The sequence below is a fragment of the Spea bombifrons genome, chromosome 12 (assembly GCF_027358695.1).
Source record: "Spea bombifrons isolate aSpeBom1 chromosome 12, aSpeBom1.2.pri, whole genome shotgun sequence".
Classification (NCBI taxonomy): domain Eukaryota; kingdom Metazoa; phylum Chordata; class Amphibia; order Anura; family Pelobatidae; genus Spea; species Spea bombifrons.
Window position 1 is genome coordinate 3,638,259 of NC_071098.1, and position 15,419 is coordinate 3,653,677.

The window sequence follows — 15,419 nt, forward strand, 5'->3', positions numbered from 1 at the left end:
CACTTTTTACAAAGCCTTGAGGGACGCAGCACATCCAAAATTGACGTCCCTCCAGAGACCAGCTAAGTCTATCAGGTTACCACAGTAATAGAAGCCATTGTAGATTCTAAAAACAATGCTTTACTAATGTGTATATATATATATATATATATATATATATATATATATATATATATATATATACACACACACACACACACACACACACACACACACACACACACACACACACACACAGGTATATACATATATACATATATACATATATACACAAAAGGGTGGCCAATGACTATAGTATGTTTCAAAAAAAAAATTCAAGAATAGAAATTTCTGGAAATTGTATACAGAAATGGAATAAAATAATTGAATTCAATTAAAATCTAAATATAGATATATGCCCTCAAAGAAAATAACAGAAACTATAATGTTCATAAAAAAACCAAAATAATTTAAAAAAGAATGTATCACAATACATTAATTTACTTGACCCTATTAACGTGACATTGTTGTAATGTATTTGAGGTGGAAGGGTGTCCGCCGACGGACAATTAGTTCATCAACAAAAAGAACCGTACAAGAATAACGTTGAGAAGTCAATAGATAGTTTGTTCAGGCTTTGAGATAAATGAATCTTTATTGCGGCCACTGAAGTAATATCAATTGCTTAGTAATTAGGCCAATTCAAGAAGGCTTTCCTGACCTTAAAGTTGGCCTTTGACCCGTTAGCCATTATTATGTAGCTTGCTCCAGGTCATCAGATCTTAAGAGCAAACTATACAATAATAGACAATGCTTCTGCTTTATATATATACATACATACGTACATTTATACATACATACATACATATATATATATATATATACACATACACACATACATACATACATACATACACACACATATATATATATATATATATATATATATATATATATATACACATACACACACAAACACACACATATATACATATATTTAAAGTGGAACTCTTCAAGTTGTGCTAATGTTAATTTTAACAGTTTAGACATTATTTGTGATAATATATTTGAAATAATATATTTGAAATTAAATTACACCTTGCGTTCAGGAAATAATACCCCCCCCCCCGACCGGCTCTTCCTGATTGGCTTCTTAAAGTTTTAAATGATGTAGAAAACAAAGATGAAAGTGGGAGTGAGGAGTATGAACAAAGTTATGCTTAAATCTCTTATTAAATAAGAGCCAGTCATCACACGCACTTTAATGCATATGATAGTTGTGTAGTCCCTTTAAATTTCATGGGGCCCTCTTTGCAAATTCTGCAGAATCCCCCCACATGCATTTGCCCCTTTTGTCACCCACCAGGTGACCGAACACAAGCACATGATTTATTTATGTGTTTAGACCCCGTGTGCATGGTCTGAAAGTGCTCCTATTGAGGTCTATGGGCGCATGTTCCTACCAGACTCATCAGACTGCAGAGGAGGAGGGCGGCTGCTGGCTCAGGTCTATGTATTTTAATGTATTTTTTAGTATGCATTCTCCTTTAGAGGGGCTGTCAGAGACAATGGGCTGTTCCATTAAGGATCTCACCCTAAATAACCTCCCTGTGGTTTAAGGCAGGGGATAGATATTTGGGGGAAATGTTACATCAGGAGAGGGGATATAATAACTTAACCCCAGGAAACACGGTTTCTCACAGTAACAACGTGTCTGGGTTTGCTGTAAAGCTGGTAAGGGCCGAGATCTGCCCTCAAGCTACGGTTTAACCCTGTGTGCGCCAGAGAAGTGAGCTACAAATTGCTATTCTATGTGCTGCTTAAACAAACTTTAATTATAAAGCAGGCTTCTATGATAGTGTCTGGCGCATCCAAAGTCTTTCTGAGAGCAATATTTAGTTTTGTTATATTCATTCCTGGCTCGCCTGTTCAAGGATGACATGTCAGTGTGTTCTGCGTATTCTGGCCAGACTCTTCTCCTAGCTGAAGCAGGCAACATAAAAGCAATGGACCAGCATAACGGAGAAGTCCCGCCAGTTATTACGATTAGTATTAGTATTAGATTATAAATACATATTAAAAGTATATTACTGTATACAGCGCTGGGGGTTATATTATTGTATACAGCGCTGGGGGTTATATTATTGTATACAGCGCTGGGGGTTATATTACTGTATACAGTGCTGGGGATTATATTACTGTATACAGCGCTGGGGGTTATATTACTGTATACAGCGCTGGGGGGTTATATTACTGTATAGAGCGCTGGGGGTTATATTACTGTATACAGTGCTGGGGATTATATTACTGTATACAGCGCTGGGGGGTTATATTACTGTATACAGCGCCGGGGGGGCATTACTGTATACAGCGCTGGGGGGGTATTACTGTATACAGCGCCGGGGGGGGGCATTACTGTATACAGCGCCAGGGGGGGTTTAACTGTATACAGGAGACTTCTTATAGTTCAAGTAACAACGTTTCTGTAATATTGGTATCAAAGTGTAAAATGCCTGACGGAGTGTAGCAAATTCTTCTGTTTAGAAACACATGTATCCATTAAATACAAAGTTTATTTAGTTATTGTATATTTGGGTTATTCTTATATAAATCTCTCCTCTTATCAAAGTCTGCAAGACCCTCCTATTCCCTGCAGTTTACTAAATTCAACAAAAAATAAACTTCTGCAGTAACGGCTAAGGAGCGGCTACTGAATGTAAAGCATCCCACCGGCCCGAGGGTGAAGCCGTGTTTACGACAGCGCTTGACAACTCCCATCAGCCAGGGAGCCAAATACATACATACCTAGCCGTGGCTACTGTACCAGTTACTGTGGCTGGTAACTTTTTGTGCCATTCACTACTGATCTCTACGGGTGTACTTCTTTCTCGCTCTGTCCTCAGGATTCTGGCTCCTAACCTATACACAAATTTGTTGATGGTACACCAGAGTATACCTTCTTCTGTAGCAAAGACAGTACGTAAAAGCGACATGGACCGGTCGGATACCTTTTCTTTTCAGAAAGTCCTTCCTGGTGGACACCGGACTCTGGCGGACCCGGGGGTTCTGCAGAAACTTCACGGCGGTGGCGATCTGCAGAGAGAGAGAGAGACAGACGGAGAGTATTTAAAAGCTGATCGTGCAAGTGTGTACACATTTATTGGAGACCTTTGCTGCCCTTGTTTTGAACCCACGAAGTTATATGTGGATAACAGACTCATTTACATCAAAAGCAGCTTTGGAAACCAATATTGAGGAGCAAAGCGTCTCGTGCGGTGTATTTCATTAACCTTTTCATTGTCGGAGGGGGCTCGCAGTTTCCTGGAAGTGGGAGGTCGAAGTAAACGTCTGCGCTGCTGACTAGCGTTATTTTCGCTCATATACATTCGGTGCGGAGGAGATTACAGCCGGCGCGGTGCATGCTCTCAAAAAGTGCTGCAGTACATTTTATAATTTAATGTGCTCCACGAAACAGATAAATCTCTGAAGCAATCATTTCACATAACAATTTAACGGCGGGAGAGGTGAGCAACGTGTATACTTTTGCTGACCCCTCTGGCGCTCATAGGAACATCACAAAGTCATAGCAAACTTTTTATTTTTTTTTTCTTTGTGGCCAAAAGAATGAAAATAATGGTTCCCGTTCCTATAACGTAAAGGACACGATGTGTCGCTTCTAAGAGAAACGCTATATAACCCTTGGCCCCCGCTCTTAGATGGCAGCGTCTGACACCTAGCCAGGGCAACGCATGTAGAATGTGGCTTCATTTAAAGGGCCGCATTTAAAGGGACCATGACATAGTTAACACTTATTCCAAGATTTATTTTCTTAAATCTTAGACACCGCATCTCCAATTTCTGAGAAAGCTCTAAGAATCTTGCCTCTCAGCTTAAATTGTAGAAATACAATGTCTCAATGACCTCAATGACCTGAGGGTCCTACAATTTCACTTCTAACGCGGCTAAAGAAGAAAATATATATGTGGATGTCCCGGCGTGAAGCGGTGTAAAGTTATTTTGTAAATCTCTCCATCCGCAGAGCGCCCCGGGCCAGTTGGTAGTACTGACGCTTTGGCTGACACCCCAAAATGCAAGCCCCCCTACCTCTTCTTGTCTCTTATTTCTTTAAATGCACTAATCACGTCAGATGTAGGCAAAACGGATCCATCGGACAATGCAATAAACAGGAATTATCTGCCATCCAACACAGATCGGGACGCTAAGTACATCGGAGCAGGTGTAACTCAAATGATTAGTTATTACACCTGCGGTGGCACTGATTCGATTGAGAAATACACTCGCTAATAGGTTAAAAGGTTTGGATGGGGCACATTACTTTTAAAGTGCCTGCAGTGAGGGCATGATTGAACAAGATGTCATTAGTAATTCATTTAAAGGAAAACAGGAGAAGGAACAGTGACTGAAAGCAATTTAGACGTCAGGTAAAGAGAAGAGGCGTCTTTTAAAAAAGCATGATAAGTGAATTTAAGCATGTGAAAGGGGGGGAGAGGAACGCGGGGGGGTGCGGAGGGAGAAAATAGAGAGAGATGAGCGGTGCGGGTGACAAATGCGCTGTCTCGAGCCACAGTCCAAGGGTGGCGCATGAAGACTTCTTAAATCCTGTACATTATGTTTTTTTTTTTTTATTTACACCATCAATTAAAAATATTGTTTTATTAGAATAAATTAGAATGTACGCCCCCTTTAAAAGTCTATAAGAATTCGAAAATAGTCCCATAGTATTAAAATTAACATATTTTAACCATTTTATTTTTTATCGCGGGAAAAAATGGAAATATGTATGTTGCATTAAACCAAAAGTCTCTATACACTGAATATAAAAATATATATATATATTAGGTTAAATAAATTCCAAATAGTTCAAAAGAGGTAATATTCATCTTTAATACAAATCATTAAAATGGATAGCAGTACAGAGCAGAAACGCCCCAAATATCGGACTCGGGCTTCCCAAGACACTTTTGCCCACCCTGGTATAGATACCCCTTGGGGACAAGTCCGATGGAATGTGTAAAAACCTCATTCATTTAGAAAGTAAGCGGCATTTGATAATTCCCTTTCTGGGCCCTTGGATGGAGAAATCAGGTACTTTTTGAAAGAAAAAAAAAGAAGCATCGCCTCATAGCACCAAACAAAAATGCGACATCGATTTCACAGTTAATTTGGATACGAGGGTAATACTGATTGACGGGAGTTCATTTGCATACGAGGGTAATTCTCCTATGTAGCAGCTCATCTGCACATGAAGAAGAACATGAGGGCAAACACAACACAAATATTTGGACAACAGAAAGTGGTGTCTGAAACGAGAGAGAAAACATTAACTGGGGGCAGGGTCACCCGCTCCGTACACAAAGAAAGGTCAGAAGTTATCTCAATTGATTCAGGAAACAATCAGCTCAACAAGACGCTCTGCAAAGTTCCAACAGGAGCTCTCCATAAAGGGTGGCGTATATATTATTATATATATATATGTATATGTACGGTATAGGCATTAAGATGGAATAGACAGGTACGAAGGTATCGAGCAGTTATTAACGTACACGAAGCAGGGGATGAGACAGTCGGTGGCCGACCGCCAATGCTAGTGAAGGGAGAGGAGCGTTTTATTCATTAATACTTGTTAGCGATGCAGCCCCCGCCGTCGGAGCGATGCGGGAACATTAAAAGGAGAAGCCGGCGGCAGCAATGTAAAGTTTTAGCAAGAAATCAGGTCTGTGTCAAAACTGAAGTGACAAATTTGGTCATCTGTGGCACAAGGAAATGGTTGCAGAGCGGCTGTTAATCAGACGCAGCCATCACACACTGCTGATGCCAGCACTCGCAGAAGAGATGCACGAGGCTAATTACCAGGCTGTATATCTCGCTAAAGACGCTCGAGCTGGGCCAGATCATGCCAGCTCCTGCATTCAGCTTTAAGGGGTCCACGCAGGGCAGGAACGAGGGGGTAACGTGCCAAAAAGCGGAGGCTCCGGGGTATTGCCCGGAGCCGGCTCTAGCCAAGCGGGGGGGCCACACTGAACTCGCTTTCTTATCCCAGACTGTCTTCGAAGCGAACCCGACCATAAATTCGCAATCAGAACAAAAACGAACGAATCAAGAAAAGGGGGATAAAAAGAGTTTTCAATTTGTTGGATCGGCCCCTTTTTGACATTAGAAACCGAACGCAATACTGATCAATAGCAGTTAATTTGCATATGGAGGAAATACTGCTCTGCATCAATTAATTTGCATATAAGGACACACGGCATGGTCAGCGATGAATACATTTACTTGATCCTTAAAGTGACAATTAAACAGCACGGTGTATAGATCGTTTCTCTTTTTACATTCACGCAGGTAAGTACCGTAATTAAAGTGTCTTTAAAGCCCTTTATCTCATAGTTCCCCACATGCAACAATTTTAGACTGTAAGCTCTGCGACGTGCGAATTCACGCCAGTGGATATGTTCTGAGAATGTGTTAAACATATTAGCTTAATAGCAGAATAAACGAAATATTACAATTATATAACTAGAGAAGAGTAGTAAGAATAAAATAATAAAAAGACACGCATCGAAAGGCGCGTCACTAAGGGCAGCCATCGCCTGGACTCGAATGTTTGCTTTTTCGAAATCTCATTCATTTCTTTGCCGGGCGACGCGTTTCACACCCCTCTAAAACGTATTAACAGAACCCTACAGCTGCGGATAACGCAGGCAGCAAGTTGTACGAACTCACATCATTTTTGGGGTGATATCTTGGAATTAACATTGTTTCTCCAGCCCCCAAAAGGGAATCTTTCTAAGTTTTCTATATGTAACAAACAATAGACTTCTCACACAAACTTAAATTAGTACGCTACCGGCAAGAAGGACCTTCTGTATGAATCTGTAGGTCTCAAAAAATGTGCTATAAACCCAATAAGGAGAAAAAATAAACAGAGTGAAAACAGAGTCCGCTCCAAACTGGTCTCTCGAAGAAGTTTTTTTTTTTTTTACCATTGAAGACAGTTTTTATGAATGTCAGCTTATGGCAATGTATTCAAAAAAATATATATCACAGTTCACAATTCGTATCTCCCACGCTGTCTTCTAGGACTGAAAATTAGACAATAGAAGCAGCTGAGCCAAAGACCCCTCCGTGCAATAAGTACGTTCTGAGACAGGGCATGTTAAGGATGACAACGCTTGAAAAGGGTGCTGATAAAAAATAAGCTTTTGCCCTGCAATAAACTTCATAAAAATGCATTTATATACCGTATATTTTCTTTATTTTTTTACTTTAAAAAAATAATGCCACCCTTTAAATAGCAAATATTGAGAGAGATTCATCTTAGAGGGTAAAGAAGTGAGAAATAGTAACAGAAGGAAGCAGCGTGGCTTTATGGCTCCCCCTAGCTGTGATCGGAGACATTACAACGGATCCAATACCGCTTCCTGCGGAACGGTCAGGGCTATTAAGTTGAGGGGCGAGTTTTTTTTTTATGCAAAAAAAATGTGGGGGGGTTATAAATTCTCTCTTCAGAAATTCTCTTAAATTCGCTTAAAATTTCTGCAATGGCAAGGAAGTTTTTGCCCCAATTGCTTGATATGGTTTCCATGGATTTATCCCTTCCAAGCTTCTAAAAAGAAAAATTAAAGAAAATTTAAGATTATATTATTAAATATTATAATATTTTGCTCAGCCAGGCTTTCTACCCAGCAGTGTTCTCTCCTTGTGTCACGTGACCGCGGGCTAGAATTAATCCTGCCCGACAAATATCTGAATGATCAGAATTTCTGAACAGAGATGCAAAAAAGTAATGAATTGGTGTCTTTGGCTCATCGCATTTAGTACAGTTAGCCATGTCCTCTGGGCGATATTAGGGGAATGTTCTCGGATAGTTCAGGCTCCTGCCCAACATCTTCACCTGTAACTTCAAACCCCCCAGCAATGTCTGCCGCTTCCACGGCTTTGAAATCCGAGCCCTCCAGGAAGTTAATTGATGTGAGTTTACGTAGGAACCGCAGGCAGCTCAGACAGCAGGTGGGGGGTACGCCGAAAAGGCCGTCTCTTATCCGGGTCCAGAAAATACTAAAAGGTCAAACAATGCCATCATCTATGATCGAGAAGACACGTTGGGCACGTAACAACCATAGATAGATAGATAAATAGATAGATAGATAGATAGATAGATAGATAGATAGATAGATAGATAGATAGATAGATAGATAGATAGATAGATAGATAGAGGTATAGATAGATAGATAGATAGATAGATAGATAGATAGATAGATAGATAGATGGATAGATAGATAGATAGATAGATAGATGATAGATAGATAGAGAGATAGATAGATAGATAGATAGATAGATAGATATAGATAGATAGGTAGGTAGGTAGATACTCATATATATTTTATGCTATGCCAAATTTTACCAGTTAATCTGCCAGAAAAAAAAAAAAAAAAACAAATGTATTCATATTAATACAGAGCGTTAATTCCTGCCCCGACGGACGTTGCCCCAAACCAAGAAAACGAAGCAGCATCGTATGTATACAAAGTAACTCCCGTACAAAGTGCTACATCTGGAACAATTGGCAATTCCATTGTTGCCATTTTTTTGCCCGACTAACCGCACTTTGTAACAATTGCTTAAAAGTCTTCCATTGAAACATCTTGGAAGGATTTTACTTTGTGCCGAGGCGCCCCCTCCCTCGCCGTCCAGCGGCATTAGCGCTCTCCGTATTGACTTCATTCCGGTTATTCCGGAGGAACCCAGGTGTGGGAGATCAGTAAGAGGCTTCCCATTTCCTTAAATATAATGGATTACAACAAGCTTCCTCCTGTCCGTGATGGAAACCTCTGCACCCCCTCCTAGGATCAATCATAACCCAATTGTCATCTGTTTATTGGTTAGAAATAAGGTTTAATCCTAATAACTGGGGCCTTACTCTGCCAGAAGCTCCGGTAAACCCACAGCCGAAGAAGAATCCGGGGATTATACACTAAAGCTGCAGGAGGTTCTGGGGTTTCAACTCCCCGACTTCACTCGGCATCATTCAGCGCCGACCCCAACGATCTTACCCTCCAGGGCACGCAGAGCCGACCCTGTACACTGAATACAAGAAATCTCCCTGGGGCAAAACACAGGGTCAGCTATTCTTGCAGGGGTGTCTGCCCTTTAAACCTAAATTACCCCGCAAGCACCTACATTAGTGAATAACAACCCCCCATACTTTAAAGAACCTGTATCTTTTCGGCTGACTTCTGATCAAGGATGATGGGATTTGTAGTCTGACAACAGAGCTGTCCATTCTGTTCTACATCAAAGGCAACTATGTCTATCTTGGGATACAAGAAGGGCCGGTGACTGCCTGAGGATGATGAGATTTGTAGTCTGCGATCAGCCCCATCCTGCACTACAAGCTCTGGTCAGCCTGAAGAATGAAGTAATAGGAGATCAACTGTCCACTCGATCTTTGAAAACGAGATTAGGGGATCCGAGACCTTAATGCTCTGTGAAGTGCTTCGAATTAAATAAAAAAGGATGCAAAAACATTAAGAACATGGTTTATATTTAGCATTTCCCAGTTATCACAGCGCCGCAAAGAATTCTTTAACTCTTCGTGAACTAAAAAAGACGAAACGTGTCTCTGGCACTCAAAAGCCAACTCTGTATAATACAAGATACACCACGCTATAAACATATTGATATAAAATATTGAAATAAAATAATAATGTAGCGCAAACGTGTGAAATACTCGCGGAAATATGTTGGTCGGACCAACGCAGCTCACTCAGGCCACAGACAAACCTACTGTGAGTGAGGCCGTGGAGAAGCAGGCGAAGAAAGAAGACAGAAGGAGAAGCAAGAGAAGTAGCGGAGCTGGGGTAAAGGAGACAGGGACACAGAAGTGGTCGGCAAGGAAGGAAGGGAGACATTGAGAGATAGTGTGAATAATTTAGTCTGTGAGAGGTCGTGAGTAAGAGCGAAAGTGTGTGAATGTAAGAGTGTATGTAAGAATGAGAGTGAGAGCGTGTTCATATGAATGAATATTACGTACATGTATTTCTTATATATATATATATATATATATATATATATATATATATATATATATAAACAAAATGTGCATGTCAAACATCTTGTATATCTTGTACTATTGTACGTGGCTATTGCGTTAAGCAAGCTTGACCACCACTGTGTTAGAGCAGAGCTGTGTTAACAGAGCATCATGGGAGTTGTAGTTGGTGCAGGAAAGCCAAAGATCGCCTTCCAACTAGGGTTGCCATTTCTTTCCGGGACACATTGGGGTCTATTCATTAAACGCAGAGGTTGCAGGAAAGTTGAAGTTTCAAGTCTCTCGCTTCACTATTTATAACAAAGGGCCAACATTGGCAGGTTCCTCAAGCTAGAAGGGCTGAGCTGGCCCTGTATGATGTATAATTAAATGCTAAAGGAAACTTTGTAGACATCTCACTGATTTAACTATACATTATACAGGGACAGCCAAGCTCTTCATGCAGCAGAAGCTTACTGGGGATGGAGCTTCATAATGTATAGGGAAGTCAAGGAGCTGAAAACGCTCCTGTAAACTCTCTTTAGTGAACAGACCCCCCTGTGAGGGTGCCAGGACCCCAGTCTCCTACCAGTAACCTCACTGGCATAACTGGTAAGAACAGAAAAAACTTTATCTTTCACAATCCGATGGTCAATCCTTTAGATCCATTTGTAATGTTTTCTTAAACTCTATGGCAGAATGATGTTGAAGTATCGGAGGCTGGGGGATATTAATAAATGACACGCAAACAATCTGGAGGAATAAAAAAAAAAAAAAAAGAAATAAAACAATAGGAACGAGAGGAAGAAAATCAGACGGGAGGATTGCAGGTGGAGCAGGGCAAGTGGTTTCAAAGCTTTCAAGGATATCAGGAAGAAGAAATCATTAGGAGGTCTACAGTGGCAATCAATTCTATCCCAGCTACCCCGTGCATTTACAGAAATGCACCTCTGATATAATAAAAACCCATAAACACACAGAAATTGGGTTAGAAAATGTTTCCAACTCCTGCCAAACAACGGCTTGGAGAAATGAAGCTCCGTTTTAATTAACAAGGTTTGCAAACGGCTTTGTAACAGAAGCTTCTGCCTGGAAGAGCTGCGTTCTCTCACACGCCAGCACGCTTACCCTTAAGAACAAACGTCCGATAACGAAACCGCGCCTTACGCCCTACGAGACCAACGACTGATTAAGGTTTGAGTCTTTACAGCAGGAGACACGGGCGGACTAGACGAGGGGCCGAATGGGGCCGATCTGCCAGCAGGGATTTGGTGCCACTCAACATTCAGAAATGGTCCTTGATTTACTCAACAGTTCAAAGAGCAGAAACCTCAATAAAGTATCAAAAAAAATCCAAGAAGCCATGACTACTAGATTATGACATCTGGCTCCTAAATTCTTGCGCTATTCTAAATTTCACAGCCCTTCTTACAGCTCTTTGCACTTTCCGGCTCCTAAACTTTGGATTTTGAATCCTTCTTCCACAAATTTAGTTTCGGAAAAGCATTACGAGTATCGCTCCGAAACAAAATACATTCCCCCAAAAAACCCCAAAACAAGACAAAGCGGTTTGCCCAAAACAGTTTTGGTCCCCCTGCTCGTGTCTAATATGCACAGATGTCAGATATTTTATTGTACTGTCGTCCAGAACTAAGCTTTTTTTCATTAGCATTTTGACCGGAATCTGGTTCTGTTAAAATGCGTTCGGAAGCCGGGCTTCGCCCTGTCCTGGTTTCATTTGGGTCGTCATAGGGTGTAACCCGGAAAAAAAAATGTCTTTAATTTCCTGTTTTAAAAAAAAAAAAAAGAAAATAAATTCTTAAAAAGGAATTCAGCCAATGTCTCAATTAATAGAATCTGGTTCTCCCGCATTCTTTGCCCGCTGTCGGCACCAGTCCATGCCACCTATCATTTTATAGCCGCCGTCGTCCTGTTAAACGTGGGGTTTTAGCACCTATAATTACCGAGCTCCTTGTGCCAGACTAATTTAATTAACAAGTCCAGCCTCTCTCCCTTTGGAAGGATTTCATCAGAGGTGCCTTTGGGTGATACGAGAGAGAACGGAGAGCCCGAAAAATCCTTAACTCTTTGTCTGTTTTTAAACACCGAGGACCGTGGGGAGATCCTCAGTAGGGTGGGTGCTAAAATCACTCAGATTCCACTTAAATAGTGGAAATATATCTGTATTCACCTCGCGTGGGCATATGTTGATTCAGCCGTCTATTCACAAACCGCAGAGCTTGTATTTTTTTTATCCTACCCCTGCACCTATATGAGGTAAAGCGCTCAGTGACCTCATCATCGAGCAACGATGTCACCAAGTACTCCGAATCCTTGCTGATTTCAAGAGGCGCTTTTCTCTAGCGCTCAACGCGGTTTTGTTTATTCCCTGTCCGGTTTCGGGGTTTTTATTGAATAACGATCGTGGAATTTAAGTAAGGCTTAGAGACTCATCAATGATAGGAACACCGCCACCTCTCGACCCTCTTCCATAGCCATGAGGTCCATTCGCAACATTCCCACCCAACGCCAGCCATGCCCTCATTACAAGCGACAAATGATCTATAGTTCTTAAACTAACAGAAAGTATCTGTATCGATACATTAGTACCCAAAATCTTTCCAAGACTTTCCGGTTAAACCGCGCGTCAAACCCAGCGCCCGTTTTTAACCCTACATAGTATTTGGGATCCGGGTCCCAGTTTTTATTCCCCTAATAGAGCAGAAATCAGGTAAAATCGGGCAGATACTAGAACGCGAGGGACGCCGTCGTTTCCAGAGTCGTGTGGGTTTGACTGGCGGCTCTGACAAACCTGCTCGTGCCACGAGTTCCAGGCTGCATCTTAATGTATAAATTATTAAATGGGTTAATGTATTTACATTATTCAAGGCTTATGTGCATTTTTCTCTGATAATTTATGTCTCAGAGTTTGGATGTCCGCGGCTGTTAATGTCTGCAACTCTTCCTGTTCATTATTGATTCTGGAACAAAAAAAAAAAAAGCTGGAGTTTTAATGCCTTATTTTTAATGTATTAGAGTCTGAATAAGTGCATTCTCTCTCTTTTTTTTTTCTTTTGTAATTTCATAATTTAAGTAGTGCATTTATTAAACTGACACAGAATGAATTGTGGTGAAACCTGGCTTCGATCCAGATTACCCAACGAGCTGGCCAGAAAAAAAAAAAAAAAGCAGACTACTGAATGAAACTGCGGAACGCGCCGGAGTTCCGATTGGAATCTGCCCCATATTTACAATGCGGAGCAAAAACAAGCGGCACGGACTGTTCTGCCCCCAGGGCCATGCCCGCCAAGCACTAGAATCCTCACGGCAGACTCAAGTGATTTTTGGGGCAAAAGTTTCAAGAATTCTTAATTCCGAACTACTATTTTTTTTTTATTTTTTTTAGCAGCCCTCAGGATTCGGGAGAATTTCCCAGCGGTTTCAAATGATTAAATTGTAGCCCCAGGATCTTGGGCCACAGCGACGAGGAGGGAAGGTTAAGGAATTCTCGGATTCTGGAAAGCCTGACTCGGCCGTTTTTGAGGCTAATCTTCAGCTTTTTCGATTCTCATTAACGTACCTTAATGGCCCCCCATTCATACGAGCCCGTAACGTTAAATAATTAGCCGGCGCGAGTAGCTCTGTGCCGAGAATATAACAACGCAGTGGGATTCTCCCAATTTAAACAAATAACACGCACGGCAGGGGTCCCCGGCAATGAATTAGTATTAATATCCAGCCGGGGAGATCCTATTGCCGTTAATGCTGAGTTACACAACCCACTTCCCGGGGTTATTTACTTCAAGCAGTCCGGCCCTTAAGTCCCCGGGAAGGGGGAACTAATGAGGCCCGTTCCTCAAATTATTCAAACGGGGAATAAATATGGTTTTTCTCCTGCCGTGGGAAGGATTTTTACGTTTTAGGGGTCTGTTTGGTCACAGATAGTAAAACATAATTGCTCCAAACCCATAATCAGCAACACAAAGTCGGCGTCTAAGAATAACTTTAATCGTCTTTATTAAAACCGGACTAATCCCAGGAACCCCTAATGTCCGATATACTTAATTATGCGCAGATACGCAAAAACCTTATATACGAGAATTTTAGTACTAATTTACGCATACGTAAAAATGATAGATAATCGGAAGGGTCTGTATTTACATGTCAGGGTTCCAAATACAGATATGCGGGGGTATTTAAATCATCTACACCGTTTATTAATGGTCTGCCATGTACACACTTGGATGTATTACTGAGAAAGCGGCAGATAAACGGCACAGCCTCCCAGCAGAAGTGGTAGAGGGTAATACAGTGAGGGGATTTAAACATGCATGGGATAGACATACGGCTCCTGAATCTAAGACGAGACCAACGACTGATTAAGGTTTGAGTCTTTACAGCAGGAGAAATGGGAGACTAGACGGGGGCCGATCTGCTAGCAAAAACACAGCTCGCATATTCCCCAAAACCCACTTTTTTCAAGGTCTCACATGATAAAAAAAAATGTGATAATTCTATTTTTCTATTCCAAACTCACGCGTGATCTTAGGAACTCAATAACCTTCCCTTGAACAGAGGTCGTAACGCTCCACCATTCACAGTATATTTATAGTTTATAGCCTTATACACTCTACGCCAGCGGTATTGATCATGTAAGGATCATGGGAATTATAGTTCAGCAGCAGCTGGACAGCCATAGCTTACCAACAGTTAAAAACCTGGAGAATGTATAAAGTTTTCGCTATGGGTTATTCATGATGACAGCCCCTTAAATAAAACCCTCTTTATTTCGCGTGCAGCCTAATTACGATGGTTTTCAGCCATCTTTTCCTAATTTTCTTCATTTACACAATATTTGCTCGCGCCTCCAGAGGGGGAATAGAATCGTCTCTTATTAATTATCCCAACAGAAGGTGGAAACTCAGAGCTCAGCTGTCTATGTGGCTTTTACCAAATTTTTTGTGAATGAGAAAATAGTCATCTGCTTCCCAGGCATTCGAGTTGAATTAGGAGCTGGCACCGAATGGGTTCCGGCTCGCTTACCCTCCACTATGAGCCCCCAAAAAACAAAGTGCCTGACCAGCCCTTTAGACACCAAGAGGATGCGCAACCTTTTGCCCCTGTTGCCATATTTAAAGGGACAGTTTCATGTTCCTGACAGCCCTGGTAAAGAATAATGCATATTACTTTGTGCACTTTAGTTCACATTGTTTAATAATATAAAAAAAGCCCTTTTCTGAGGTAGAAGCTGCAGCTGCCCTCCTCCTGAGTAGTGTGATAAATCTTGGCAGGAAAATACTCTCACTGTACTCAATGGGAGCACTTTCCACAGATGCCCATGGGGGTCTGAGCAGACCACCGCCCGCAGAATTTGTCGAGCCAGAAGCAGAGC

The 15,419-nt window shown here is 41.4% G+C and overlaps 1 protein-coding gene across 1 annotated transcript in view; it reads right to left on the minus strand.

Moving 5' to 3' along the window:
* PEX14 (peroxisomal biogenesis factor 14) overlaps positions 1-15,419 on the minus strand; it is a 41,170-nt gene that overhangs the window by 17,969 nt on the left and 7,782 nt on the right. The window contains exon 3 of the mRNA XM_053452006.1: positions 2,988-3,072. Within this exon, the coding sequence (XP_053307981.1) occupies positions 2,988-3,072 (85 nt within the window). The remainder of the gene's footprint in view (positions 1-2,987; positions 3,073-15,419) is intronic.